Consider the following 27,427-nt stretch of genomic DNA (forward strand, 5'->3'; position numbering starts at 1 on the left):
CAGGGTTGTGATGCTGTGATTGGCCCTTGGAATTCGTGGCCGATTCTGTTTGGTTTAACAGGAAGGTGGACGCCTCCAACAGCTGATTTGATTTAGAAAGAGAGCAGTGATTAAGTGTTAAGTGTTAGGTCTTCCTGAAAGAACTTACGCTGAGCTACATTGGTAGTAGTGGCAGTATAGGTGAGGTATTCTTGATATTTTCCAGACTCGTGCTGTTGATGGAAGTCAGCTGTATTCCAAGAGTACAGTTGCTTGGTGAGTCTATATCCTGTCTAGAGTCTTTACACTTATTTATTTATAATTTATCCAATCTGAGTTTTCTGTTGCACGACTAAAACAACCTTTGAACGTACACGTTCCAATGTAATGGGAAAAATTACATTTAAGCATAATGCCTTATATTTTTATGTTTTATTTCTACTTTAATTCTCTCACATTATTGAAAGACAGTTTATCTCAGTTTCTGCTTAACTGCTGAGGTGTCCAGTCTGGAACATAATGTGAGCACTGTTTGTCTGAACAGATAGGGGCTACAAGGTCACCCTAAAACTATCTCATGTTTTCCCATGCCAGTAAGATGTAACGGGGGTGAAAATCGTACAGGGAGGAGGAGGTGAAATGGCTCCGAGATGTTTGCATGTGTATCAGATTGCCTGTAAGAATTGTAGCGTCATAATAATCCAAGTGTGTGTGTGCTGTCACTCTGAAGATGCATATAAAAACCTAGTGGTTCTGTCCACTCATTTGTTTCAAACTGAACTCCCTCTACACCTGGGCAAAGGCCTTTTGTGAAAAAACATGTTGCCATCCTGCAAATATATATGTCTTTTTAAAGAAATACCAATATACCACAGCATGTTTTTTCTCCCATCCCAGAATGTTGTGGGACTATAAAATACAAAAACCCAACTTGGTTCTAGTCTCAGTCTGTCTCATTTGTTTCAATTTACTAAACTTTGACCACCAAAACAAGTTCCTGCCAAATCATCCCAGAATGCTGTGTGGACTAGCCAGACCCTCCTCCGCGGCACTGTGGAGGAAGGTCTGGCAAAGTGAGACTAGCCACCTGGCTAATTTTCAACTGTAGTCATTTGGCCAGATGTTTTAATAAGACCAGAGTAACAGGAAACATCAAGACACCAGTACAGGACAAATGTACAGACAGAAGCCAACATCACAAAGACAGCTAGAGCAACAAATAAGCTTTCTCAAGAAGTCATGCAGAGCGACAGGAAGCAGCAAGGCATTAGTACAGTTACACATCAACAGTATCCACATTCAGTACAGGAAGCCATGCAAGCATCACAACACAGCCAAGCAACACAGATTCGAGCCATCTTCCAGGCCAAGCAGAGCTGGCTATATCTGACATTGTAGATGTAACACTGTGGATTTGAAATCAGTCTTCGTCCATTCCATTTCCATCCCCCACTGCTAACTCCTGTGAACTCAACAATCATGCAATTGAAAAGGGGGATTTCCAGAGACAGTCTGAGGCCTCCTCAAAGGAGAAACATTCATAACAACAATAATTATGTCAATATATTGATCAATTATAATCCAAAATGACCAGTGTTGATCTTTTTCTTGAGTAAAAGTATAAATGATCAAAATACTTAATACTTAACCCTTGTGTTGTCTTCCCATCGACCATGCAACTTTTTGTTTTTTTGGGTCAAAATATAAAATTAAATGTTTTTTTGCTTTTAGGTGCCCTGGGAGTTTAGCCAGAAAAAGTTAACGTCATGCGGCAAGGAATACAGATCCATGACAACAACCGACCATATACACACTGGTCACCATCTAACGTAATATCAATCAATCCAACAAAACATGATCAACATATGGACCGGCACCACAAAGGCGGGATGATAAAATGTGTTTTCACTCACCAAGGCTGAGGGCTCACTAAGAGAAAGCTGACGCGGCGGTTCTTCTTCCTCTGGGCAAACTTGACTTATTTTGTAAGCTAACCACTCCACGTTAAACCGCGGTTACTTTTACCAGCAGTTTGAGTGATGGCGATATCCCGAGGCTGGTGGGCACCAAGGCATTTTAATTCCAGTTTCTCCTCCAAAGGGTTCAAACCAGTGCTTGAGTATAAAATCCACTTCGTTAATTTTTTTTTAGCTAGAGACCATAACACAATCTCCCCTCTTCTCTCTTCTTGCCGACAGCCAATCATATCTGAGATATGAAATGACGCTGTGGTGGGGCTACGGGCCGTCAGCCCCACTGGCCGTCAAGTTTGTGTGATCTACATTAAACACACCAACACTCTTAGCATGGGTATTAATAATTTCCAACGCACAATGCACATTGCACTGTGTGAGAGGGGCTAGCCCCACTCTGACACATTCAGGCTGCCGTAGTCTACCGCAAACTACCGGGAGAACGCAATCTGATGCAGCAAGGCAGGGGCAGAATGGGAAATAAAATCCTACCACAACTTCTATGCAATTTAGGAAGATGTTATATTCATAGAAGACAATAAATTATAGATAATAATTATCTTGAATTAATTAAAAAATAACATAACATTTGTTTGCATTTCTTTCTTTTGACAATAAGGTGTGACCCACTGCCCCTAATGACCAGTCGCCACTGGCAACAGCAAATCCCACAACACCATTAGTAAGACTGAAACGGAAAGGGTAAGTACATATTGGACACTGATCCTCGTCCTGATTGGTTGCACTGTCTGACATCAGGCTCGTTCGAGATGAGCTGCGCCTCGCCTGTAAAGTAGACGAGAGCAGACAGCAGCAGCCAGGGGCGGTGACAAAAATCCGCTCTCAAATCGGACAGTTTTCCAGCCTTTTACAGCAGCCTTCAGGCTGAACAGGAAGTGACAGAAACACTGGTGGTCCAATTCCAATTTAATAAAATGTTATCAGACTCATATATCAGCTCTTATAGAGTCTCCAGTTGTTTTTATTATGACACACTGTAGATGATCCGTAATCTGAACAGATTTAGTCTCTCTGACTTCTAAACATCACTATCAGCCACACAACATGTGTTCTGTACAGAATAAGCTTTTAAATCAGACATATCGCAGTTAAAATCCCTCCGATTCAAAATCAATAAAAAGTTTATATAAAACGTCATCATGTTGAGTCGATTCTGAACCAATCAGCTGTTTGATCAGCTGAGAGGCCGGCGTTTCCCAGCATGCCCTGGGTCCGCCTGCGTCCGCCTGGCTCTTGCAGTTGGTGAAAAGCAACTGCGCTACCTGCGTCTCAGAACTGCGGCCGCCTTGGTCTCGTGAGATTATCGTTGCCCACGTGTGCATGACGTCAGAGCAAGTCGGGATCAAGTCGGACACAAATCTAACCGGCATGCATTGGACGCCGGTGATCGATTCTGCGCAGATCTGGCTCATCTCGAACGAGCCTAATTACAAATTGGTCCGGGTACGTTTTGTAAGTTAGTTTTTCTGTGTTTTCTTGTTTTTCGTTTGTGGGATTCGCTGCCGTGGTTTGCACTTCAGGGCAACCGTAATGATCTGCTCTAGTTTTGCCAACGTTTTACACACAGATATGGTGATAATACTGGTCCAAAATGATGTGAAAAACAGAAGCAAAACTACTACAAAGGGACATAAGATGACTACAAAGAGTCGCCAAATGACCACAGAGACCCAAAACAACCCTGTTAAAAAAAAAAAGCGGAATCACACCTCAACCCCTCGCCAAATACACGCACCTAAGTCTTCCACAAAGCTAGAGGACACAATGCTATAGGGAATATTATACATTTATTTTATGCCCATGGATGAATTAGGAATTTTCTACTAACCAGTAGAACCCAGACATGAGTGTATTGTACAATAAAATTGAAGAAGGTGGGTTTGTATGTGCGTAATAGTCTGTATGCATGAGTGCGTGTGTGTCATAGACCACCAGAGCAAAGAACACCACCAGCTCCAGTTTGACACATGCCAGTGTCAGGATGTTAAGTCATGGAAGTACGTCAGTACAGCCCGAGAGAATTAAAGAAAACAGAAAGCAGTCCAAAAACAAAGACACTATTATCCTCCACATCTCTCTCTCCATCCATCCATCCATCCCCTCCCCATCTGGGCTCGTTGTATTTGTGGAGGTCTGTCACAGAAACAATCAGCCCAAAAGGGAGAGATTCTAAACAATAAAACAAGCTCCGCTCCAGAAACGTGTTGGACATGTGTGCAGAGGATGTCCCGTCACTGCAGGGCAGTAATTACCGACAGCCTGCCACCCCCCAACGCTAGTAAAACAAACTCCCTTAAAGCACTTTTATATGTTGTTATATTTAGAATAACTTAACTTAAATTCAGCGTATACTGAATAACTTTAAAGCTGCAGTAATAGTTTTTTTCCCCACTTGGTGGCAATGAAAAAACGTAAACGCTGACATACTGTATTATCGCCTCATGTTGATATTCAGACCGCTTCCGGGCACAGGTAAAAAGACACAAAATATGACTACAGAGAAACACATAAAGACAACAAAGACACCAAAACAGTTGCAAAGAGACACAAAACAACTACAAAGAGACACAAAATAACTACAAAGAGATACAGAACAACTACAAAGAGACACAAAATAACTACAAAGAGACACAAAACAACTACAAAGAGATACAGAACAACTACAAAGAGACACAAAATAACTACAAATAGACAAAACAACTACAAAGAGACTCAAAACAACTACAAAGAGATAAAAAACAAGTATAAAGAGACAAAACTACAAAAGGGCTCAAAATGACTACAAAAAGACACAAAACAACTACAAAGAGACACAAAACAACAACAAAGAGACACAAAACAACTACAAAGAGATACAGAACAACTACAAAGAGACACAAAATAACTACCAAGAGACAAAACAACTACAAAGAGACTCAAAACAACTACAAAGAGATAAAAAACAAGTATGAAGAGACAAAACTACAAAAGGGCTCAAAATGACTACAAAAAGACACAAAACAACTACAAAGAGACACAAAACAACAACAAAGTGACACAAAACAACTACAAAGAGATACAAAACAACTACAAAGAGACACAAAACAATTACAAAGTGACACAAAACAACTACAAAGAGACACAAAACAACTACAAAGTGACACAAAACAACTACAAAGAGATACAAAACAACTACAAAGAGACACAAAACAACTACAAAGTGACACAAAACAACTACAAAGAGATACAAAACAACTACAAAGAGATACAAAACAACTACAAAGAGACACAAAACAATTACAAAGTGACACAAAACAACTACAAAGAGACACAAAACAACTACAAAGAGACACAAAACAACTACAAAGAGACACAAAACAACTACAAAGAGATACAAAACAATTATAAAGTGACACAAAACAACTACAAAGAGACAAACCAACTACAAAAAGGCTCAAAATGACTACAAAGAGATTTAAAATGACTACAACGGGGCCCATTGTCTTATAATCCCCCCATGACTACAAACCTTCACTATCATAATGAAAAAGAGATTGTAAACACGGTTACTAATGCAATGATGTATGATGACTGTGTGGCAGTTGCTAGGCAAAGCTCACACTCATTATTTAGGATGTCTTTTATATACACAGCAACATTTTCTCACAAACCCACAGCATTAGTCACATTAGTTTTACAGTTTTTTTCGATTGCTAAACGACAGTGGGCACAACAGGAGTCACATGTGCAAAACTCTAACCACAGTCTGCACAGCAGCAGTTCATGTGGACCAAACTCTAGTTCGTTTTTCATTGCTTGAACACAGTTTTCAAAACTTTACACACTTATCCCATGACTTTTACCGCAACGTGCACAACACTGTAGATTTACAGCACTTTGTTCAAATGCTAACACACTGCTGTCAAAACTATTAACCACATATTCAAAACAGAATAGATTTCAGTCTGGTGCCTATCAAACACTGCTGATTGCAATTTCAGCTGAAAGCCTAAGCAGGTGTCTTGTTTTAGACTAGTTAGTGAACATATACGGTATTTATACAGAGAAAGCTCAGAAAGCCTTTTATTGTACACAAACACCAAATAAGAATGAAACAATTATACACTGTACCGTTTGAGAGAAACAGGTAAAAGATCAAAGATACCAATATGTCCAGGTAAGATGTCTGAGGTTATGTACACAGCTATAAAAAAAAAGTGAAAAACACTATATCTTTACAATAGTAAAACTGTGTTCTTACTGTTTTGCAGAAAGTAATGGTGGTGAAAGCAATAGAAACACCACATTCATTAGTATTTAGAGATGATGCAAACATCCAATGTGATGAAGAAAACTTGCTACATGATGCTGGAGCGAGGCAGGATTAGTCACACTATTCTTTGGTAATGTTACGTATGTACCTTTAGTTTTTTTTCACCAGTAATTCCATAAATTACTAGAGACAAAATACTTTATTGAAGAAAACTGCTGATTTTCATTCCTTCTTTTTTACCTTAAATTGGTATGCTATACAATCTATATTTTTTAAACTATTGAGTAGTGTCAAGTCACTCAAATTGTTCAAACATATCATACATCATCTGTAAAGATGAGAAAGTTTGTAATTTGTGTATTGGTGTGTGATGCTAGTGTTTTTACCCTCAGTGTGTTCTGAGTGACAGTGTGTGTTATCTCGGTGAGGCTTGTGCATAGTGTTTGGCTGCACTGAGCCTGTTTTGCAGCTGATGTGAACGGTTTAGCTCAGGTGACTGTTGGTAGTGCAGACTGTAGTTTGAGTTTTGCACGTGACTCCAGTTGTGCCCACTGTCGTTTAGCAATCGGAAAAAACTGTAAATCAGTATTACATTCAAGAAACAACTTATCTTGTATATCAACATTATGCTGTCCTTCTTCCTATTTCTGAGCACATTTAACTATTATTGTTTGTTTTTTTTGCATTTATTACTCATGGCAGACATGATGTCAGTATAAATAATTGCACTTTTATTGTTTTTTAGTAATCATAATACAGACTACTGACTCCTCCTGTAGTTGTAGGACACATGGAAATGATGATGAATCCGCTATTAAAGTACAGCCATAATTTACAGTATGTCACAATTACTGCGTCTGAGACGGACTTTCCGTGTGTGGGTTTGAATGGGAGAGGCTCACCGAGAACTAAAAAGGTACAGATCATTTCCTCCCAGATCTGGAACCAATTCAGGACAATTTAACCCTGCAGCCATTGGTGTGTGTGTGTGTGTGTGTGTGTGTGTGTGTGTGTGTGTGTGTGTGTGTGTGTGTGTGTGTGTGAGTGTGAGTGTGAGTGTGAGAGTGTGAGTGTGTGAATGTGAATGCCTTCTCACATTAACCTGTGACTCTAAGAAAGGGAGATATCATGTTGCAAACTGAGGCATCGCATTGTTTACCAGGGCTATGCTCCTGAACATAGCATTGCAACAAAAAATTCAGTGTCTGAATATTTAAAATGTGTTTTTCCAAGGACTGTATTTTATGCATTACCACATTGTTTGACACAAAATATAATAGATATTGTTTTATATCTATGCAAAATATACTCTATGCACGGTGTCTCTGGGTTTCCAACCGTTTATCATGTTAGTAGCATCACTACAACTAATGAGTGAAGTGAAACCTTAATAAGCTGCACAGTCATAAAAATAAATAAAATAAAGTTACTGAAATAATAATGAGTACAACTTATCATCATATTTGGAGCCCTGATAGTTGCTGGTTCCTCATTCCTCTGATGTTCTGCTTTCATCATTTCTTTGACAAACTTTAAACCTAAATTAATTTGGTTTCTTTAAGCAGCTTTAAGTATAGATTATCCTTTGTTTTCTTTTTACTGATTTGATCTTTATATGTAAAGAAAAACATTCTGAAAAAAAACACTTTGTAACAACAGTGATGTATTTTCACATACATTTTAAAAATGTATTTTAATTGTTGCTCACTAGTTAACTGTTGCGGTGGAGAATTGCATATTGATACATTTGAAAAGGTAATGGTTAGACTTAACTGAGAAAAGTAGTTCAGTAATCAACAAAAACTTGTGCTTCAGGGTTGTCCTGGGGGTTACTGTTAAGAAAGCTAAATTATCTATTTCCTAATTGCTGGCAAAACACAGTCCCTCTTTCAAATCAGAGTGTGTTCTTGGTGGTGTTCCCCATTATTGAAGCTGTGGGAGACAACTAACATCTGCAAAAAATAAACCACACATGTGCTCTGCTCCTTTTACTCAGCAAGACCAGCCCCACCTGTGGCCTGTGTGCTGTTGAGCAACTGTGCTGACAGGACTCTGCAGGGGAGCTCGGCACAGAAACGCCAAATCCCTCTACTCCATTAAAACGTAAACATAACGCAATATTAATATCAATATTATTAAATAACTACATTCAGAAACATATCAGTCACCACTGCAGCTCTACAGGGCGTTTTCCTCTGTTTACTTTTTAGGTGTCGTTTTAAATGTCTTGCCCAATGAATTAAAGGCCTTTTATTACCTTTTGTTACCAACCTTGAGTGCCTGGATATGTTGGTTTTTTTGCCCATATTATGCTCATTTTCAGGTTCATAGTTGTATTTTGAGGTTGTACCAGAATAGGTTTACATGGTTTAATTTTCAATTAAATAATAAATAATAATCAACAAGTCTTTTTTTCTGCGCTCTGATCTCCTCCTGCTCCGTGCGCTGCTCCGTCTCCGTCTCCACGCAGGTTCTCCGCATCCATCGCGGCCTGGATCATTTCTCGTGCGCCCTGCTTTATTTCCGCATCCAAGTAATGGTCTTTATAACGCGGATCAAGTACAGTCGCGATGAAGTGCAGAGGATCCGAATAGATCTCACTGAAACGTGTGCTGACCGACTCTAAGAGCGTGGCGTACTTTTCATTGTTTTCACTCCGTGGTCCGTCTCCACCTCTTTACTTAGGAGACGCTTTGCAGGTGGAACGGATCGGGTACTGACACACGTGCAGGTCGCGGTTTCTGTTTGCGTCATCACAACATTTCGGCCGTATTGTTTCGGTGATAAAAGTAAAAAAAATTCGGTGGCCGAATATTCGGTGCATCCCTACTTGTATGAGCTACTTCTCCGTAGTCAGTGTGTTAGTAGTCTCGCATTGCCAGACCTTCCTTCGCAGCGCTGCAGAGGAGGGTCTGGCTAGTCCACACAGCATCCCACGATGGGAGAAAAAAAAAAAACGTGCTCTGGTTTATTGACATTTCTTTAAACCAATCACAATCGTCTTGGAGAGAAACGGCACCTTTTCAAAATAGCCTCTGGGAGGAATTTGTTTTGGTGGAACATATGTAGTTCAAAAGTTGTTTTAGTGGTGCAACAGAAAACTCAGATTGGACAGATAGTTTAGCTAGCTGTCTGGATTTACCCGGCAGAGATCTGAGGAGCAGATAACTATACTCCCCAAAAATCCACCGGAGATTAAAATGCCAACACAAAAAAAAGCGGAAGGTTAGGGACATCCGGCCGAAATAAAAGACATCTGGCGGAATTTCCGGTGGCACCTGAACAATCCCGGAAGTGGGACGTCGTGGATATAGTCAGGTTGTTAGCTCCAGTAGATGGCGGTCGGCACGCCTCCCCAGTTTGGAGAAGCAGACAGGAGTACCGACACAGAGCTAAGCTCTTTTCCTGCTGTGTTCGAGGCAGACGCGGCATCAGCCGATTTTGCCAGGGCTTCAGCCCCGAATGTTTGGAGTGTAGCCCCGAATGTATTTTGAAAAGTTGACTGACAAATATGAAACCAGATGTCGCTTAGTGTCCACTCTCTCTGTAAAAAGCTGTGCAGCTTCAGGTTTATGGATGCACTCCACTCCCCAAATGGGGCTCTGTGTCTGTCAGAAGGTCTGAGATCTACCGTATCAGCAGAGCAATCACGTATTGCACAGCAGGCTATGGTGCAGGTAGATTATTTTCTGAAATATAGTGACTTTATTCTTGTAATAGTAATTCTTGCCTATTATAACTTTATTTTTCTCAAAATATCACTACTCCTCCAAACCTCAGAGAACACAGATGGGATGAGTTATATTTTGAATGTGCACAAAGTTTTGGACATGAGCAGAAATCTTGCTCAAACACATCTGAAATATTACAGTCCAGGGGTTTATTAATAAATTAAAATGAATTAATGTATCATTGAGGTGAATAATTGTCATATGCACATTTAAGGAGGTTACTTCCTCAACAAAAGATGCAAAACAGAAGGTAAGAGTAAATTATGCCTAAGCTACATGTGTGATATAATTTTAAAGTCGATCCAAAGGAGAATAAATAGTTGAAAGCAATACAGAATGCCTGAGAGCCTTACTGCAATATATTCAATTATGTTTTTATATCTGGATTGTAATCTGTTTCCCTTTACATAATGATATTTCCAGCATATTGATTCAGAAAAAGGTAAAAATATGTCCATAAAAATTCTCCAGAATGCAGGAAATGAAGTGTTTAATGTTCCAAATTTCCGCGGAGTGGACCCCCAGACCGCCCACATCATACGTCGCCACACAAATCTGGAAACAAAACCAAGACCAAATGTTGGCGCCATCTAACAAACATCTACAAACTGGAAGCTATAATGAACATACATCGGCTGTTAACTAGCTGGGCAAGCCAATCGCCATTTTGTATTGCATTCAGTTTATTTAAATGGGTCCGGGCTAAGCCCCGGAACTCCTCAAGTCCTAGAAACGCCCCTGGCATTTAAGAAACCTAAAAAGGCCCACTTAAATTTGTTTATTTCTGTTAATATATTTAGAATATTTTCACCGCTTTAACTTGCTGTCAGACATCCCTTTACGTGACGGCTTAAATGAGGGACATTCGACGGAATTTCCCGTAGCACCAGATCAACTCCGGAAGTGTATATATGCTGCGTTCATGCCAACTGGGAGTAACAGGGACCGCCCCCGTTGTTACGTTGTTTTTCCGACTGGCAGCGTTCACATGGTCGGGATGCATGTTCTTCTTCTTCTGTTATATTGGCGTTTGGCATAACAACTTGTTGCATGACTGCCATCAACTGTTGGCCGTAGCCTAGAGCAGGGGTCTTCAACGTTTTTTAAGCCAAGGACCCCTTAACTGAAAGAAAGATGGAGCAGGGACCCCCTACTACATATATTTTATAAAATAAAGTTGCATATTAACTACAATAGCTACAATAACGTGTAGGGCAGCCTAAATCCTTTATACATACCCTTTTTTGTTGTTGCATATAATATTAAGCTATTCAGATTAATAATTGTTGGTATGATTTTATAAATTATGTTTTAATGTTAAACATACATGTGGCACACATCTGTGGATGGTCTTAGTGACTACCTTGGCTATAGGCCAGTAAGCAGTGGGGATTTATATTTGCTAATAATATATTGGATTCATGTTAAGACTTTTACAATTTTTGAAAAAACTTAACAAAAATTAACAATAATTTTGAGGCCCCCCTGCATTGACTCTGAGGACCCCCTGTTGAAGATCCCTGGCCTAGAGCATCAGCTGTGTGAAAACATGGAGGCCACAATAACAAAAGATTTTCTGCTGTTTTCTTATGCGAGCATCCAAACAGCACATCGCCAGGTGTTTGTTTGTGTTATCTGCAGGACAACCAACGGGAAAAGACACGGATAATGTGTTGTTGTTTTTATACATGGGCTATATTTATGAATAATTTGCAACATGTTATGTCTCTGTATGTTTCTTGGCAGAGGCGTTTATCCACAATAAACAGTTTATTGTCATTGAAATATGTTCCCATCGGCTATACGTTTATTAAATAAGTAGTAGCAATACAGATCTGCTGCATTTTGTTTATCATTATTAATATATTGTGCATGCGGAACCATTGACTTAGTGTATTTTATGAACAATGATGTCTCCTTTGTTACGTTTATGTCCTACAGTCTGCTGACGATTGTGTGTATGTATGCATGTGTATGTGTGTCTGTAAAAGAGACGCTGACCCACCCAACTTCCCACTGTAAGCCAGATCTACCTTCGGTTATAAATAGAGTTACCTTGAACTTGACCTTGACATTGATGTTCAGTGACCCAAAGTCACCTCCAGTTGTCAACAACGCGTCACCAACTGGGAAACTCGGTTGGCAAAATCCAGCCCGAGTTTCCCACCTCTGATTCCCACAGGAAGTGAGGTGAATGGTGACGTTTTCACTCTGAAATTTCTTTTTTTCCCGATTGTCTATGAACACAGCATAAGACTATGGAAACGTTAATTGGTCATGTGACAAGGGCTGGGCCGGTGCCACCCAAGGGGGTAAGCTTCGCTTCAGAACTCGAGCCATCTATGGCGCCATTTTCCTGTTAGCATTCCGCTGACCGCCATTTTTATTTTACGTCACTTGACTGCCAATAACTTTACATCTGAAATGTTTGAAGACTCTATTTGTCGTTTTTGTAAATATAAGCTAACGATTGTGTCATAACCAAGTGACTTACTGTCGCATAGTAGAGGAATTACCGTATAGTACAGGAGAAGCTCGCAGGCAGTTTCGACTTACATGAGCTGTTTAGATTTAATTACTAATGTTAACTATCATTTTAGTTAGCAATAATTAGCCTGTGCCCATGTTATCTCCTTCCATCCACCTACACTCTCCGTCTCTGTAAGATTGGGAATGATTGAGATTTCTCTTGGCACAGCTACCAGAAGACTTACAACTTTCAGACACGTTGCTCACGTCACATTCTCTCAGTTGGAGGCTGCGCAGTAAAGCTGGCCATCACCGGAAAAGTGCTCCTAATAGCCTTCACTGGTCTCCGTCCAGAGCAACGGGGTCTATTGGTCCATTATATACTGTCTATGGTGCCACCCCGTGCTCCCCTTCTAGCCCCGCCCCTGCCACCACTGGTTGTACTTATGTACTTACTAATGGTGCGTTCTTTTTGTCCACCGAAGTTGCTGCAGTACCTGAGTGAAGCTCAGTGGCTCCCCAGCTCTGTTGGAGGCAGCAGAAGTCAGGACTTGTCAGGACTTTGTATTTAAAGCCAGCAGCAGCAGCAGCATCTGGAGAGAGCAGCTGCGCATAGACAGCTGCAGGATGCGCTTCTTCGCTCTCCTCTGGACTCTCGGCTTCCTGCTGAAAGAGGCGCGGGCATGGAGCTACAAAAACGGAATATTTCATAACTCAATATGGCTAGGTAAATAACTGTTTTTCTTTCATGCTAGTTGTTGTAGCTAGGAAAAAAACGTGTCGGTTACGCTGTGACATCTATAGGACTATATTAACCTGCAGCGTCACTTTTTTTCTTTTTGTCGCCTTCTGATTGTGAAGTTAAAAACCCCGAAGTGTGAAACTGTAACTGTGAAATGACACGATGATTTGCTTTTTAAAAAAATAAAAAAATAAATCAAAACCACGAGCCAACCATCAAGGTTGCTTTGCATTTCAACGCAGTTTTGTATAGATTCAGTGGTGCAAGAAGTATTTAGATCATTTACTTAAGTCAAGGTACTAATACCACACCTGCATTAAAAAGTAAAAGTATGTAGGTGTCTTTGGGAAAATGTACTTAAAGTATTAAAAGTACTCGATGCAGAAAAATCCGCACATTTTAGAAACTGGAAACGATCCAAACAGTTGTGTGTTTAATGGTCTCATCATTTCAGCTGGACTTGTAGTCCGTTATATTGTTGGGTATAGTTTAAAATAACACGTCATATTTTATAAACTACATGTTTTGTGTTAAAAAATCTTAATGTGTAAAGTAACTAGTTACTACAGAGCTGTCAGATGAATGTAGTGGAGTAAACAGTACACTATTTCTCTCTTAAATGTAGTGAAGTAGAAGTAGAAAGTGGCACGAGAAGAAAAGACTCAAGTAAAGTACAAGTACCTTCAATTTGTACTTAAGTACTGTACTTGAGTAAATGTACTTAGTTACATTCCACCACTGATCAGATGTACGTTTTTTTAGCAGCATTATGCTACTTCATGATTTCCCTCACTCGATATCTAACATGTAAGATACTTTTACCTGAGATTGTCTTGTGTCAGTGTTTGTAATCACAGTACATAGGTGTAATTTATAGGGGGGATGGAGGGGTTACAACCACCCCAATAATCAAAACTGGCCAGTGCAGCCCCCCCCAAAAATAAAAATATATTTACCTTTACGTGATGCAGAAAAGGCACAAATGCTTGCAGAAACATTCACCAGAATGCAGGAAATTAAGTGTTTGATGTTCAAAATTTCAATTTGCTCAAACAGTGGAGATCTCTATCCCCTACCCCCCCATGTTGAACCCAAAGTAACGCCCTTGTCACAGTAAAACTTTCCTCACATAAAGCCACATTGTGGGAAGTAGCAAGGACTAATTAAAGCAACACAGCAGTCCAGCAGCTTTGTGCCAAACTGCATGTTTATGACCTGGCCCGAGTACTGCATGAGGCCAGTAAACATGGAGGAATGACCTCATCTCAGGGGGTGGGGGGCTTTGAAACACAAACAGATAAAAGAAAAGAAATGATAGTTCAGCTACTTTCTGTTACATAAGGAATAGTAATAGAATGGCTTAATAATGTTGTAGGCTTATCCTATTGAAGTGACCACGGCTTTGATTCTCTCCTCGTGTATATTAAAATGTCTCACAAACAGTACACCTCCAACTCATTTAATGAACCCCATTCTTTATCGTTTCATGAGGTGAGAGGGAAAGTAACGGAACAGTGGTTCATTTTGCTAAAGGGTTTGACTTAAATGAACTTTCTATTATTCGTGCAACTTCTCTCCTCTATTACATGTTTGTTTTTTTCCTTGGAAAGTTCTCAATCTTTTCTTTTGAAAGTCAGTTACTGTTACAGAACCTGATGCAAGGCAGTCGGTTCCTGTAGCAGTGAGAGCCTGAGAGTTTACCTACTGCTGAGATCTTCAACAGGGGGTCCCGGGCCCCTAGAGGGTCCTCAGAGTCACTGCAGGGGAGCCTCCAAAATATTGTCATATTGTCAATGTCATTTTTTTTAAAGTCTTTTCAAAAATCTAAATGTCTTAACATGAATTCAACATATTATTAGCAAATAAAAATCTGTTTATTTGTGAAAAAGAAAACACATTGATGATAGGATTACTGGCCTGTAGGTAAGGTAGTCACAAAACATGATTTATAAAATATTGCCAACAAATATTTTAATAGGTTCATATTCTATGCACTAAAAAAGTATGTATAAAGGCTTTAGGCCGTCCCCACGTTATCGCAGGCCCAGTTTCATGTGAAACTTAATTTTTATTCAATATGTAGTAGGGGGTCCCCTGTTCCGTCTCTCTCTTAGTTAAGGGGTCCTTGGCTTAAAAAACATTGAAGACCCCTGACCTAGTGTAAAAAAAAGAAATTAAATCAAATTAAACAGATCAAAATATAAACTTGTGGCAAATTTTTTAGTGCCTTCTGCCCAGTTTCACAGTCATGCATGCGTAAAGCCCAAACAGGATCAGCAGAGGACTCCCCACTGATGAGGCCAGAGAGCAAGTGACCAAATTGTTGGTGAACTTCCAAAATAGCCTCTTTCCTTCATGTTTTATGTTTAGCTTCATTTGACCTTCACCCTCTCACTAAAAACCTTCCTAACCTCACCTGATCGGTTTCAGCCCCACACTGTGACAATACTCCACTACAAGTAAGAGTCCTGCATTCGCAACTTTACTGTAGTATGTAAGTATTGCCAGCAAAATGTACTGTGCAGTAAAATGTTCCGTCAGTGTCTTCCTCGTCTATCTGATGTTTCTGGGTTAATATTCCTGCTGCATTCATCTCTATGTTGCATTTTTCTGCTGTAGATGTGTAAGGCTGTGCTCATTTTAACTCCTTCATATATACTGTTGGGTAGTTGAATCTACAGTAGTGCATCATATTCTATAAGATCATTGTGTGTTTGTATCGTCGCTGTCCTGTGAGAATCTCTAAAACGTTTAAAAAGTTTTCATGGTGTCAGAAAAACAGCTGTTTTCAGCTGTCTCACGATGCATTTGGCATCATTCGATATCGATCTGGAGATACGTGGTTTTCACTGGACAGGAAGGGGATGAAAAACTGTCCATCTGAAAAGTAACTAAAGCTGTCAGACAAAAGTAGTGGAGTAAAAAGTACAATATTTACCACTGAGATGCAGTGAAGTACGAAGTATGAAGTTACATAAAATAGAAATACTCAAGTAGAGTCCGACAGAAGGGAACCAAAAGACGACTTTGATATCCACGTCTTGGTTTCTTGTTCCAAATCCTTCAAGTTAATTCAACATTTTACTGCCACACTTGGGACTGGGAGCCTCACGAATTAGAAGAAGCATCTCAAATTTGTATTTCAGTACTTGAGTAAATGTACCTAGTTGCTGTAGACAGCGTCACCACCTCTCTCTCTCTCTCTCTCTCTCTCTCTCTCTCTCTCTCTGACAGAACAAGCAGCTGGAGTTTACCACCGGGAATCGCGCAAAGGGCGATACCAGCTGACATATAAAGAGGCCAAGGCTGTCTGCAAGTACGAGGGAGGGAAGCTGGCCACTTATGAACAACTGGAGGCGGCCCGTCAAATAGGTCTGCGGCAACTCACGTACAATACACGTTCAGAAAGAAGATTTACTGTACTGTAGGGAAAGTGTATGGCTCATAATTCATCATAGCTCACTCAAGGCCAACTCTTTCTTTATTGCCAACAGGGAGGGTTGTGTTAAGTCGTTCCTTTCTCCCATGAAACACATGAAACATCATGTCTGATGTAACCCGCCGGAATGCGTTTATCATGTAGAAGAAGAGGTTCATATGTTCCCAGGGTAAAGATGGTCGGGAAGCAGTGGGTGAAACACTTCTTTCCACAAGTATTTGCCATTTCATGACTCCGTGCCAAGTTGAAAGCGGCCCCACGAGTATTGTAAAAGCCTGTTAACACCTTTTTGGGTGGATAGCATCTCCGTTCCATTGGCACGGAGATTGAATCCAGCCACTTTATCCGCCTACCTGTCAGCGGTTACAGCTGAGGTTCCCCACTGCAGTCTACCTAGGAGGTCCCTCTTTTTTTTATCTGGGCTGTTCTGGCTTGGAGTCTGCTGATTGTAACTATGAGCCCCCCCCCAACAAATAAAAACAACTACAACATCACAAACTGGCCACCCGAAAGCTCGTATCCAGGTTTTTTACTTCTGAAGGCTGCCCTGTTGGCAGAGTTGAAAGCAAGACTTGCCGTGGTTGGCTGGCAGAATACAGTAGTTTATGATCAGCGACTAAGTGGCAGTGGTGGTTACTTAAGTAAAAGGATCATCAGGAAAATGTACTTTAAGTATTAAAAATAAAATAAAAATACGGAAAAATACTAATTTTCTTTTAAGAAACAATCAAAACAGTTCCGTGTTTAATGGTCTAATCATTTCAGCTGTACTTGTAGGCCTATACATTGTTGGCTAGTTTAATTTATAATACAACATCGTATTTTATAAACTATAAAAAGTGTTTTGTGTACAAAAATCTTAATTTGTAAAGTAATTAAAGCTGTCAGATTAATGTAGTGGAGTCAAAAGTACTAAGTAATATTTGGTTACACTTTACTTGAAGGTATCTATAAGAGGGACATGACACTGTCATGAACACATGACACTGTCTTGAACGTGTCAACAAGTTATAGTTAGAGTTAGGGTTGGAGTTAGGGTTAGAGTTCATGTGTTCATGACAGTGTCATGTCACTCTTATGTAGATACCTTCAAGTAAAGTGTTACCCAATATTCCTCTCTGGAATGTAGCGGAGTAGAAGTAGAAAGTGGCATGAAAAGAAGAGACTCAAGTAAAGTACAAGTACCTTAAATTTCTACTTAAGTACTGTACTTGTAAAATGTACTTAGGACTGTAGGACTACAGTTGAAAAATTAGCCGACTGGTTAACACTGGCGCATTTACAGAAATGTTGATTAATGTGCATTGTCCTAATCAAATCTATCTATCTATCTATCTATCTACTTGCTAGTGACATTCCACCACTGCTAAGTGGTTGAATAAAGCGATATGTATTGCTGCTCTTGTTCAGGTTTCCATGTGTGTGCTGCTGGATGGTTCGACAATGGACACGTCGGCTACCCCATCGTCAAAGCCGGCGCCAACTGTGGCTTTGGGAAGGTCGGCATCGTCGACTACGGACGCAGGCTGAACAAAAGTGAGAGATGGGATGTGTACTGCTACAACCCAAACTGTAAGTACATGTTTTATACCAAACTACTACTATTACCTTTTTTTTCACGTCTAACAGTCAGTACGTTCTTTGAAACCTTTTCTCTGAAAATGAGGTTGATTAAATGAAAAAAAAAAAACAATGAGCTTAAAGAGCACAAAAAGATGTGGAGTTGAGTTCTTGTTCTCTCTGTGTTCATGAGCGACCACTTTCATATTATACTGAGTCGTTCCATTTTTATTTTAATATAAAAACTATTGATTTATGCAGCCTGTTTTAATGCTAATATGTCTGAATGGTAACTTTGTTGAGTCAAATTTCAAATGCAGGACTTTTACTGAAAACTGTGTGGTTTAAAGAGCAAGTGATGACTGTGTGGCTGTGGTTAACTGTCCGAGTCCAAGTGGTGGTGGGTGGGTGGTGGGTGCGTGGGGGGGGGGGCTTAAGCATAGTCGTCAAGTCTGAGGCTTCACAGACTCACTCAGGATGTTTTAAGTCAAATGTGAGGGATGATGTAGAGCACTTCTCCAGGAACACAGTGGGAGACAGGACTTTGTTTTCTGTCTTGACTCAAAGCCACAATCTCAGTCGCAGCCTGTGAGTTATCATGATGGAACCAGGAATAAACCCTAAGAACAGCAGTGTGGATAAGATGTAGAGTAGCTGAGTGATAGTTAACACACACACACACACACACACAGAGTGAGTAAGTGAGTGAGGGATTATAAAAACCTGCACGCCTGAATGATTCAGTGCAACATTAATGTCATTTTCCAATCAGCCTAATTCATTTTGCCAAAGATGTGTTCCTTTTAAGTGCATCTTAAAATGTTTTAAAAGCAATACTTTGGAAATAAACACCCAGGTAAAAAGCACAATTCATTTGCCACTGTGCCATAAAAATACACAAGTTCAGCAGCAGAAAAACAAACTTTATTGTCCATCACAAGGCGAGGGAAATTAGGCTTTTATGTGACTCCCAAGTTTCTACAGTAGCCCAGAACAGACAAACCAAACACCGGCTCTAGAGAGAGCCTTTCGTGTTTTCACATTACCTGCAGCCACCGTAGCTTCTAGAAAGGGAGGGGTATTCAGTTGGTTGCAATCTGCAACCTCACCGCTAGATGCCTCTAAATCCTACACACTGCTCCTTTTAAAGAATTATAATCAATATATATACTGAACGGGACATGTCACAGGGACAAAAAAACTTGCAGATGCTCTCTGGTGGACAGACTGTTATTTCAACACATATTTCTAATATCTTATTGGCTGATACAGATTTATGCTGTATGTACTATAATATTTGTCGATAATATTGACCCAGGCTGTATTTAGAAAATGTTTTGTCCCCCTCAAGCCAGGTCAAACCGCTGATGAGACAATGATAAAAAATGAGCATGTAATCAAACACAACTTCCACACAAATTACATTTCATACTTTGTGGTTTCGAGGTTCATTGTTAGAGTAGAAAGTCAGTCATCCTTCGGAGGCATGATCACATGAATTTAATCCTTATATAACCCTCTGCTCCTCATGTTACCAGTTCAGTCAGCTGTCTAGACCAGACATTTTGGCTAGATTGAGCCCCAATGATGGACTTTTCTTTTTTTTTTTTTAAATAACAAACAAAGTTTAACAGCATTTAATGTCTTCTTCTTGCAGGACGTCTAGTGGAAATGCTTTTGAGGCCGTTGTCACCAGTCTCCACATGTGTGTTTCATTTCCTTCATTGAACAAAAGCTTTTCTTTTTCCTATTCTGCATTCATTCAGAGCTCACACGTTAGGGACAGACCCCCCCCACCAAAAGGTTTCACATAAACAGATGCATCCCACCAGCCCTTTAAAGGAACACTTTAGAGAGCTTTGAAATGCTCCTTTCGCCTGAGAACTCAGACACTGAGTGTATCCACATGTCCTCAGCTTACTATGGTTACTGCTGTGATATAAAATGTGTCGTTGGTTTGCGTTTACTTATAGACTCCGTTTCACTCATTCATTTTAGATGTAATGCCTTCGTGCACCATTATTATAGTTATCATTATAGCGCCATAGGAGGTTTGAGTTCTGAAGCGAAGCTCACCCCCCTTGTTGGCAACATCCAAACTTCCCCGCTGTTTCAGCTGCGATACACTAATGACAAAATATGTCTTTGTGTGTGGGAAGTTCCTTTTAGTGTTTTATTTCTGGCCAGTGGTGGAAGAAGTATTCATATCCTTTACTTAAGTAAAAGTAGTAATACCATGGTATTACTACTTGTAAAAAATACTCTGTTACAAGTAAAAGTCCTGCATTGAAAAAGGTTACCCAAGTAAAAGTTTGTAAGTATCATCAAGAAAATGTACTTAAAGTATTAAAAGTAAAAGTACTCAATGCAGAAAAATCCTCTGGAACTGGAAACGATCCAAACAGTTCTGACAATCAACTAAATGTTTAATCGTCACCAATCGAACCATTCACACCCATTCATACACTGTGGCTGAGGCGCACGCAGTAGCAGTGGCTTAAAGCAGTAAATCTCATATTTCACATGCTGATATAAGACATATATCATATCATATCATTGCATGTCATTTGTGTGTCTTCCAGCTAAGGAGTGTGGAGGGGTGCTGACGGATCAGCAGAAGATCATCCAGTCTCCTGGCTTCCCTGAGGAGTATCAGGACGAACAGATCTGCTACTGGCACATCCGTGTGCGCCTGGGCCAGAGGATCCGCCTCCGCTTCCTGGAGTTTGATGTGGAGGATGACACAGCGTGTCTGGCAGATTACCTGGAGGTGTACGACAGCTACGATGACGTCGCCGGCTTCGCTGGGAGGTGAGGATCCTTTGAGGGGAAAAGTAGGAAGTACCCACAGTTGTAGTAGCGACCAAAACTTTACAGAACTGAAACAGGGTCTTCTTGTGGCCAATACGATGAAGGGAAATATATTATTAAGTATTAAGTTTAGGTTAAGTTAAATTCTATCACGATACAATATTTTATGGATTCTTTGGGCAATGATAGGATATTTGCTGAAATCACAAAGTCTGCCATGATACAATTTCGATTCAATTTCAATGAAAAACAAACTGTTATTTTTAATTAATAAATAAATATAAAGTGGGAATTTCAAAATAAAGGCACATCTTTAAAGATGATATGTATCAATATTCTCACTTTACATCAATGATATTGTTGATCATTGATCAAAGCATCGATCCAGACCAATGTATTGTTACACCAGGGCTGTAGTACTTGAATCCGGCCTTGAGACATTTTTCTGTTGTGTCGGACTCATTGGTATTTGGACTTGGAGTTGTTTTGGACTCGGCCATTGGTCTTGCCAAATGTTCTATTGATCTCGACCGAGATTTATGCTTTATGACTTTATGCTTTTTTTCTAAAGTAACTTCCTCCCTCAAAACAAAACCATTGATGAGGTGCGCTTTTCAGAAAACAGGTATTAGTTTAATTCATAATCCACCTGGAACAGGCATTGACATTGGTCGCGTGGTATACACCTGGCTGCGTCACATACCTTAATCATCAGGTAGCAATCATTTTCCTTTTGGCCACAGACACAATGTCAGCGAGCACTTTGTACTCTGGAGGCTTTAAAGGAACACGCCGACTTATTGGGAATTTAGCTTATTCACCGTAACCCCCAGAGTTAGACAAGTCCATACGCACCCTTCTCATCTCCGTGCGTGCTGTAAGGCTGTCTGACGGCTCTAGCGGCATCAGGCCAGCACAGAACATGCAGGTGAATGGTTCCAGTAATCCTACTGCTCCGAATAAGTGACAAAATAACACCAACATGTTCCTATTTACATGTTGTGATCTATAGAGTCACAGTGTGTACAAAAAACAACGTAACATGAGACACAGCCTTCTTCTAACTGTAAACAAACCGGGAACTATATTCTCAGGCGGAAGAATATAGTACTTGGGCGGAGTGATATGCTCGCAGCAAGCCTGTCTGAGAATATAGTTCCTATATAGTTTATAGGTTTGTTTACTGTTAGAAGATGGCTGTGTTTTTTGTACACGCTGTGACTATACAAATCCCAACATGTAAATAGGAACATGTTGGTGTTATTTTGTCACTTTTGTCACAATTGGGAGCAGTAGGCTAGTTGGAACCAGTTACCTGCAGGATCTGTGCTAGGCTAAGCTAATGCTGGAACCGTCAGACAGCGTTACAGCACGCACGGAGATGAGAAGGGTATGTATCGACTTGTCTAACTCTGGGGGTTACGGTGAATAAGCTAAATTCCCAATAAGTCGGCGTGTTCCTTTAAGGCAAGTATTAAAGGAGAAATCCGGCGCAAAATGAACCTAGGGGTTAATAACACATGATTACCGAGTTGACCGTTCTCTAGGATATGTTTTCATGCTAATCGAATGTGACCAGTTTTAGCCCAAACCGCTAATTATCTTATAACGCTAGTACTTGGGTCCCTACATATAAACCGAAGCATTGCGAACTTTGTAAGTGTACAGACAGTTTATTTAAAAGATAGTTTATAAAGACAGTACCGTGCACGTATACAGGCGGGCACCATCTTGGGAAAACAGTCACGACCAATCGAACGACGAACGCCGTGCAACCAGTAACCAGTAACCTTTAACATAGCTCAAGCACGGTGTTTGTCGTTCGACTGGTCGTGACTGTTTTCCCAAGATTCCAGAATGAAGAAGAAGAAGATTTTATTTATTTATATTAGGACAATGCACATTAATCAACATTTCTGTAAATGCACCAGTGTTAGCCAGTCGGCTAATTTTCAACTGTAGTCCTAGTTGAATGTTCCTGTTACACCAGAATAAAAAGACTTAACATCTAAAATGTGAAGTTGCACTTTAGCTTAATGTGACTTAAGTGAAATTGTTATACTTAAAGTAAAATAACATGGCCTAATTTAATCCTACAGTGTTGTACTCTGCTTTTTTATCACTACAAATAATAATAGAGCAAAATGATCATCTTAAAATAGAAATGAATGAGAAAACTGTCTCTCACATCACATACATTATGAACAGGTACGTAAATGGTCTTGAAGAGGATTCTTTTTTTTCTGTCTCGGTCTTGAATGTCTCTCATTTGGACCTGGTCTTGACTCGGTCTCGACTAGTCCTGGTGTTGGACTTGTCTTGGACTCGACAAAGGTGAACTTGACTACAGCCCTGCGTTACACCCTTATAATTGATTACCTAATGTAATACTCAACTATCAAACAAGAAAATATGTTAAAACATTCAATAAGACACTCAAGATACACTATCAAAAATCTGATAGTTGCAAAAGTAGTTACAGAAATCACAAAAAAGATTCAAAGAATATATTTGACCATGTATAGAACAATCTCGAGTCATACAGCATAACATGACAACATTGCACAATATTTAAGACCCCACTTACTAGGAAGTAATGATAGAGTGAGGGAAAAATCCTCCCTAAAAAATGCACAATATTGAACAATATTTCAACAAATATTTTAATTCTCCTATGACAAGTCAAAAAGGTCAAAACTGTGTATGGATGACAGTACAAACACTCAGTGGAGGTACAGCCGTCACCCTCTCATTGTTTTCTTGCATGGGGAGATTCATTAGTACAGTGGTTCCCAAACTTTTTCACATAAAGGACCCTTAAACGGACAAAAAATAAACCACGGAGCCCAATCTGATAAGATTACTGCCTCCATCTGATAGGATTTATTACAGAAAGTGTATGAAACCAATGACCAAAATAGTTCCACATTCTGTCACTGCCATACTTATGGATGGATAGTGACAAAAATTTACCCAATTTAGGGACCCCACTTTGGAAACCATTGCATTAGCACGTAGTTGACAGACTGTCACTGACATTTAGCACTTCTTTTCCAGGGCTGCAATAAACGATTATTTTCATTATTGATTACCAGTATTTTTGTCTTCTTTTGTTTCTTAAATTAATAAAGTAATAAAATGTCAGAATACTGTGAATATACCATAGAATATACCCGTCAAAGGTTCCCAGAGCCAAATGTGACGTCTTCACATTGCTTGTGTGTGTCTGATCTACAGTCCAAACCCCAAACATAACACATTTCATTTTGATATAAAACTGAGAAAAGCTGCAAATTTAAAACACGTGAGAAGCTGGAAAGAGGAAATGTTTGTCACTTTTTTCGATAAACATCTTCAATGATTAACTGATTAACAAAATTGTTTGTGATTCATATTGTGTTGATAAACTACATGACACTGATTGTTTCAGCACGATAGTGTTATATATACAGATTCCTTCTCCTGCCCTCTGCATGTGTTTGCACTAAAGAGAATAAGTTTAATGCGAATCCCACTTATTAAAGGTCCCATGGCATGAAAATGTCCCTTTATGAGGTTTTTTAACATTAATATGTGTTCACCCAGCCTTCCTATGGTCCCCCAGTGGATAGAAATGGCGATAGGTGTAAACCGAGCCCTGGGTATCCTGCTCTGCATTTGAGAAAATGAAAGCTCAGATGGGCCGATCTGGAATCTTGCTCTTTATGACGTCATAAGGGGAAAGGTTCTCTCCCCTTTCTCTGCTTTGCCCGCCCAGAGAATTTGGCCCACCCATGAGGAAATAGAGCTACAACCATGGCCGCAAGCTGGTCAAGGCCACACCTCCACCCTCCACCTTGCCCCCCCCCCCATCCTCAATAGCATTTAAAGCTACAGACACATAAATGGCACGTCCTAAGGAAAGCTCATTGTGGGACTGGCTCTAGTAGCTGTAATTCTGCACTAAGGCTGAATTTCGGGAAAGAGACTTCAGATACAGTATTAGGGGCCACTAAGGCCTATATAAAAGAGACTTTAGATACAGTATTAGGGGACCACTAAGGTCTATATAAAAGAGACTTCAGATACAGTATTAGGGGACCACTAAGGTCTATATAAAAGAGACTTCAGATACAGTATTAGGGGACCAGTAAGGCCTATATAAAAGAGACTTCAGATACAGTATTAGGGGACCACTAAGGTCTATATAAAAGAGACTTCAGATACAGTATTAGGGGACCACTAAGGTCTATATAAAAGAGACTTCAGATACAGTATTAGGGGACCACTAAGGTCTATATAAAAGAGACTTCAGATACAGTATTAGGGGACCACTAAGGCGTATATAAAAGAGACTTCAGATACAGTATTAGGGGACCACTAAGGCCTATATAAAAGAGACTTCAGATACAGTATTAGGGGACCACTAAGGGCTATATAAAAGAGACTTCAGATACAGTATTAGGAGACCACTAAGGTCTATATAAAAGAGACTTCAGATACAGTATTAGGAGACCACTAAGGTCTATATAAAAGAGACTTCAGATACAGTATTAGGGGACCACAAAGGGCTATATAAAAGAGACTTCAGATACAGTATTAGGGGACCACTAAGGCCTATATAAAAGAGACTTCAGATACAGTATTAGGGGACCACAAAGGGCTATATAAAAGAGACTTCAGATACAGTATTAGGGGACCACTAAGGCCTATATAAAAGCATCCAAAAAGCACCATGTCATAGGACCTTTATTCTGTCTGTTTCCAGATTCTGTGGCGATTATTTACCTGACGACATCATCAGTACAGGTGAGATGTCCTCCTAATTTCACACACGGCACTATTAAACACTGATGGGTTTCTCGATCAGTCGTCTTTGACGCTTTTGTCCCACAGGAAACGTGATGACGCTGAAGTTCCTCTCTGATGCTTCAGTCACAGCCGGAGGCTTCCAGCTACAATATCATGCCTTTAATGCGTCTTTCTTTTCACAGAATCACACCGATTATTTTCACTGACCGATGGTTTAATACACTGATGTAATCCTGTTGCTGTTTTCATGATGTTATTGTTACATTATGTACTGTAATTACTACCTTTGTTTCCATAGCTGATTAAATAAATAACTCATAAGTTCATTAAACTGTGTTGCGGTTTCAGACTGTTCAGTTTGTACTTTCTAGATAAAATAAATAATTCTGACTTTGTGTCCACCTGGCCTGGGGCTTGATTTATACAAAAAAAACTCAAAACTCAAATAATTATTTCCAACTCAGCTGGGGACACCATGGGCCTGAGTTTAGCAATGTTCCTCAGATGGTAGAAGCAAAAGGGAACCTTTAGTGCATAACTTTTTGATATTAATAAACGTCCGTTACATTCAGGTCATGGCCAAATGAGTTGCTACAAAGCTAATAAAGACCATCAGCTCCACACAACTCTCTCTGGATTTCTCAGTATGACTATGTTCAGGAGATTGTGTCGTCCGGCGACTTTCACATGCAGAAACTCAAGTGAAGGTAATTACCTCTTCTGAAGAGTCCATCATGCTTTTTTAATCCTCTGTGTCCTCCTTGGCTACTAGCGACTGCGTGGAGGAGGGGTGGGGGGTGGTGCACGATCACAGAAGGCTTGTATTATGTGGACGCGTTGACAGTTTTGTTGTCATTACTTAGAATTCCTCATGGGGGCGACAGAAACTACGCACAATAGCTTAACATGCTGGTCCATAGAAACAGAAGAAGATAGACAGCCATACCTTCTATTACCTTCGGGACGGAAACAAGAACCTCTTCTTTGTATGCACACTAGGGGTGTTGAAATTTCTCATTTTATGCAGACGTGGACGATTCTGCATCGATGCAGTGACAGACCCTAATCGACTATTGCCTACTGATGTTGCTTGTTGATTTTCCGGTCGCTGCTTTTATGTTTTTTTTCCTTTAGTTTTCTGTGTTCAGACTCCGCTACATTCAGGAAGTGTCTTTTTTTTTAAGAGCAAACCTTTACCTAAAGATGCTGCTCTTATTTAAAGTCCTAACTCACGGCTTAGAATGAAATTACAGTCCAATTATCAGAGGATGATTGAATTTTTGATAACAAGGGTTAATAATAATACATTTATTTATAAAGCGCTTTCAAGTCAAAGTGCTGTACAGAACATAGAAAATGCAGTTTAAAAACAGTTCCAATGACTAAAATATAACACACACTCTCAGAAAAACATTAGATTAAAAATTAGGTCTCATACACAACAGTAAACAGATGGGTCTTTAGCTTTGCTTTAAAAACCTCAACAGAACAAGCCTGCCTAATGTTCAGAGGTAAGCTGTTCCACAATGTTGGTGCGCGGAAGGAAAAGGCCCGTTCCCCAATTGTCTTCTTTTTAACCCTTGGGACACTCAGAAGACCCGTCCCCTGAGAACGCAGGGCTCGAGCAGGCACATAGGGTTTCACTAGGTCATTGAGATA

At 39.9% G+C, this 27,427-nt stretch overlaps 1 protein-coding gene across 2 annotated transcripts; it reads left to right on the forward strand.

The window, feature by feature from the left end:
• Window positions 1-26,104, forward strand: tnfaip6 (tumor necrosis factor, alpha-induced protein 6). 2 transcript variants are annotated; one of them, XM_028591613.1, is made up of 6 exons: window positions 1-255; window positions 16,402-16,539; window positions 18,017-18,178; window positions 20,749-20,977; window positions 25,725-25,765; window positions 25,853-26,104. In XM_028591613.1, exons 1-6 carry the CDS (start codon window positions 219-221, stop codon window positions 25,972-25,974), a joined length of 729 nt encoding a protein of 242 aa, XP_028447414.1. In that variant the 5' UTR covers window positions 1-218; the 3' UTR covers window positions 25,975-26,104. The 2 variants fall into 2 exon arrangements, with proteins under 2 accessions (XP_028447414.1, XP_028447413.1); XM_028591612.1 differs by lacking the exon at window positions 1-255 and adding an exon at window positions 12,811-13,152.
• Window positions 26,105-27,427: the final 1,323 nt, after the last annotated feature.

This window comes from Perca flavescens, chromosome 11 (genome assembly GCF_004354835.1).
Source record: "Perca flavescens isolate YP-PL-M2 chromosome 11, PFLA_1.0, whole genome shotgun sequence".
Taxonomy (NCBI): domain Eukaryota; kingdom Metazoa; phylum Chordata; class Actinopteri; order Perciformes; family Percidae; genus Perca; species Perca flavescens.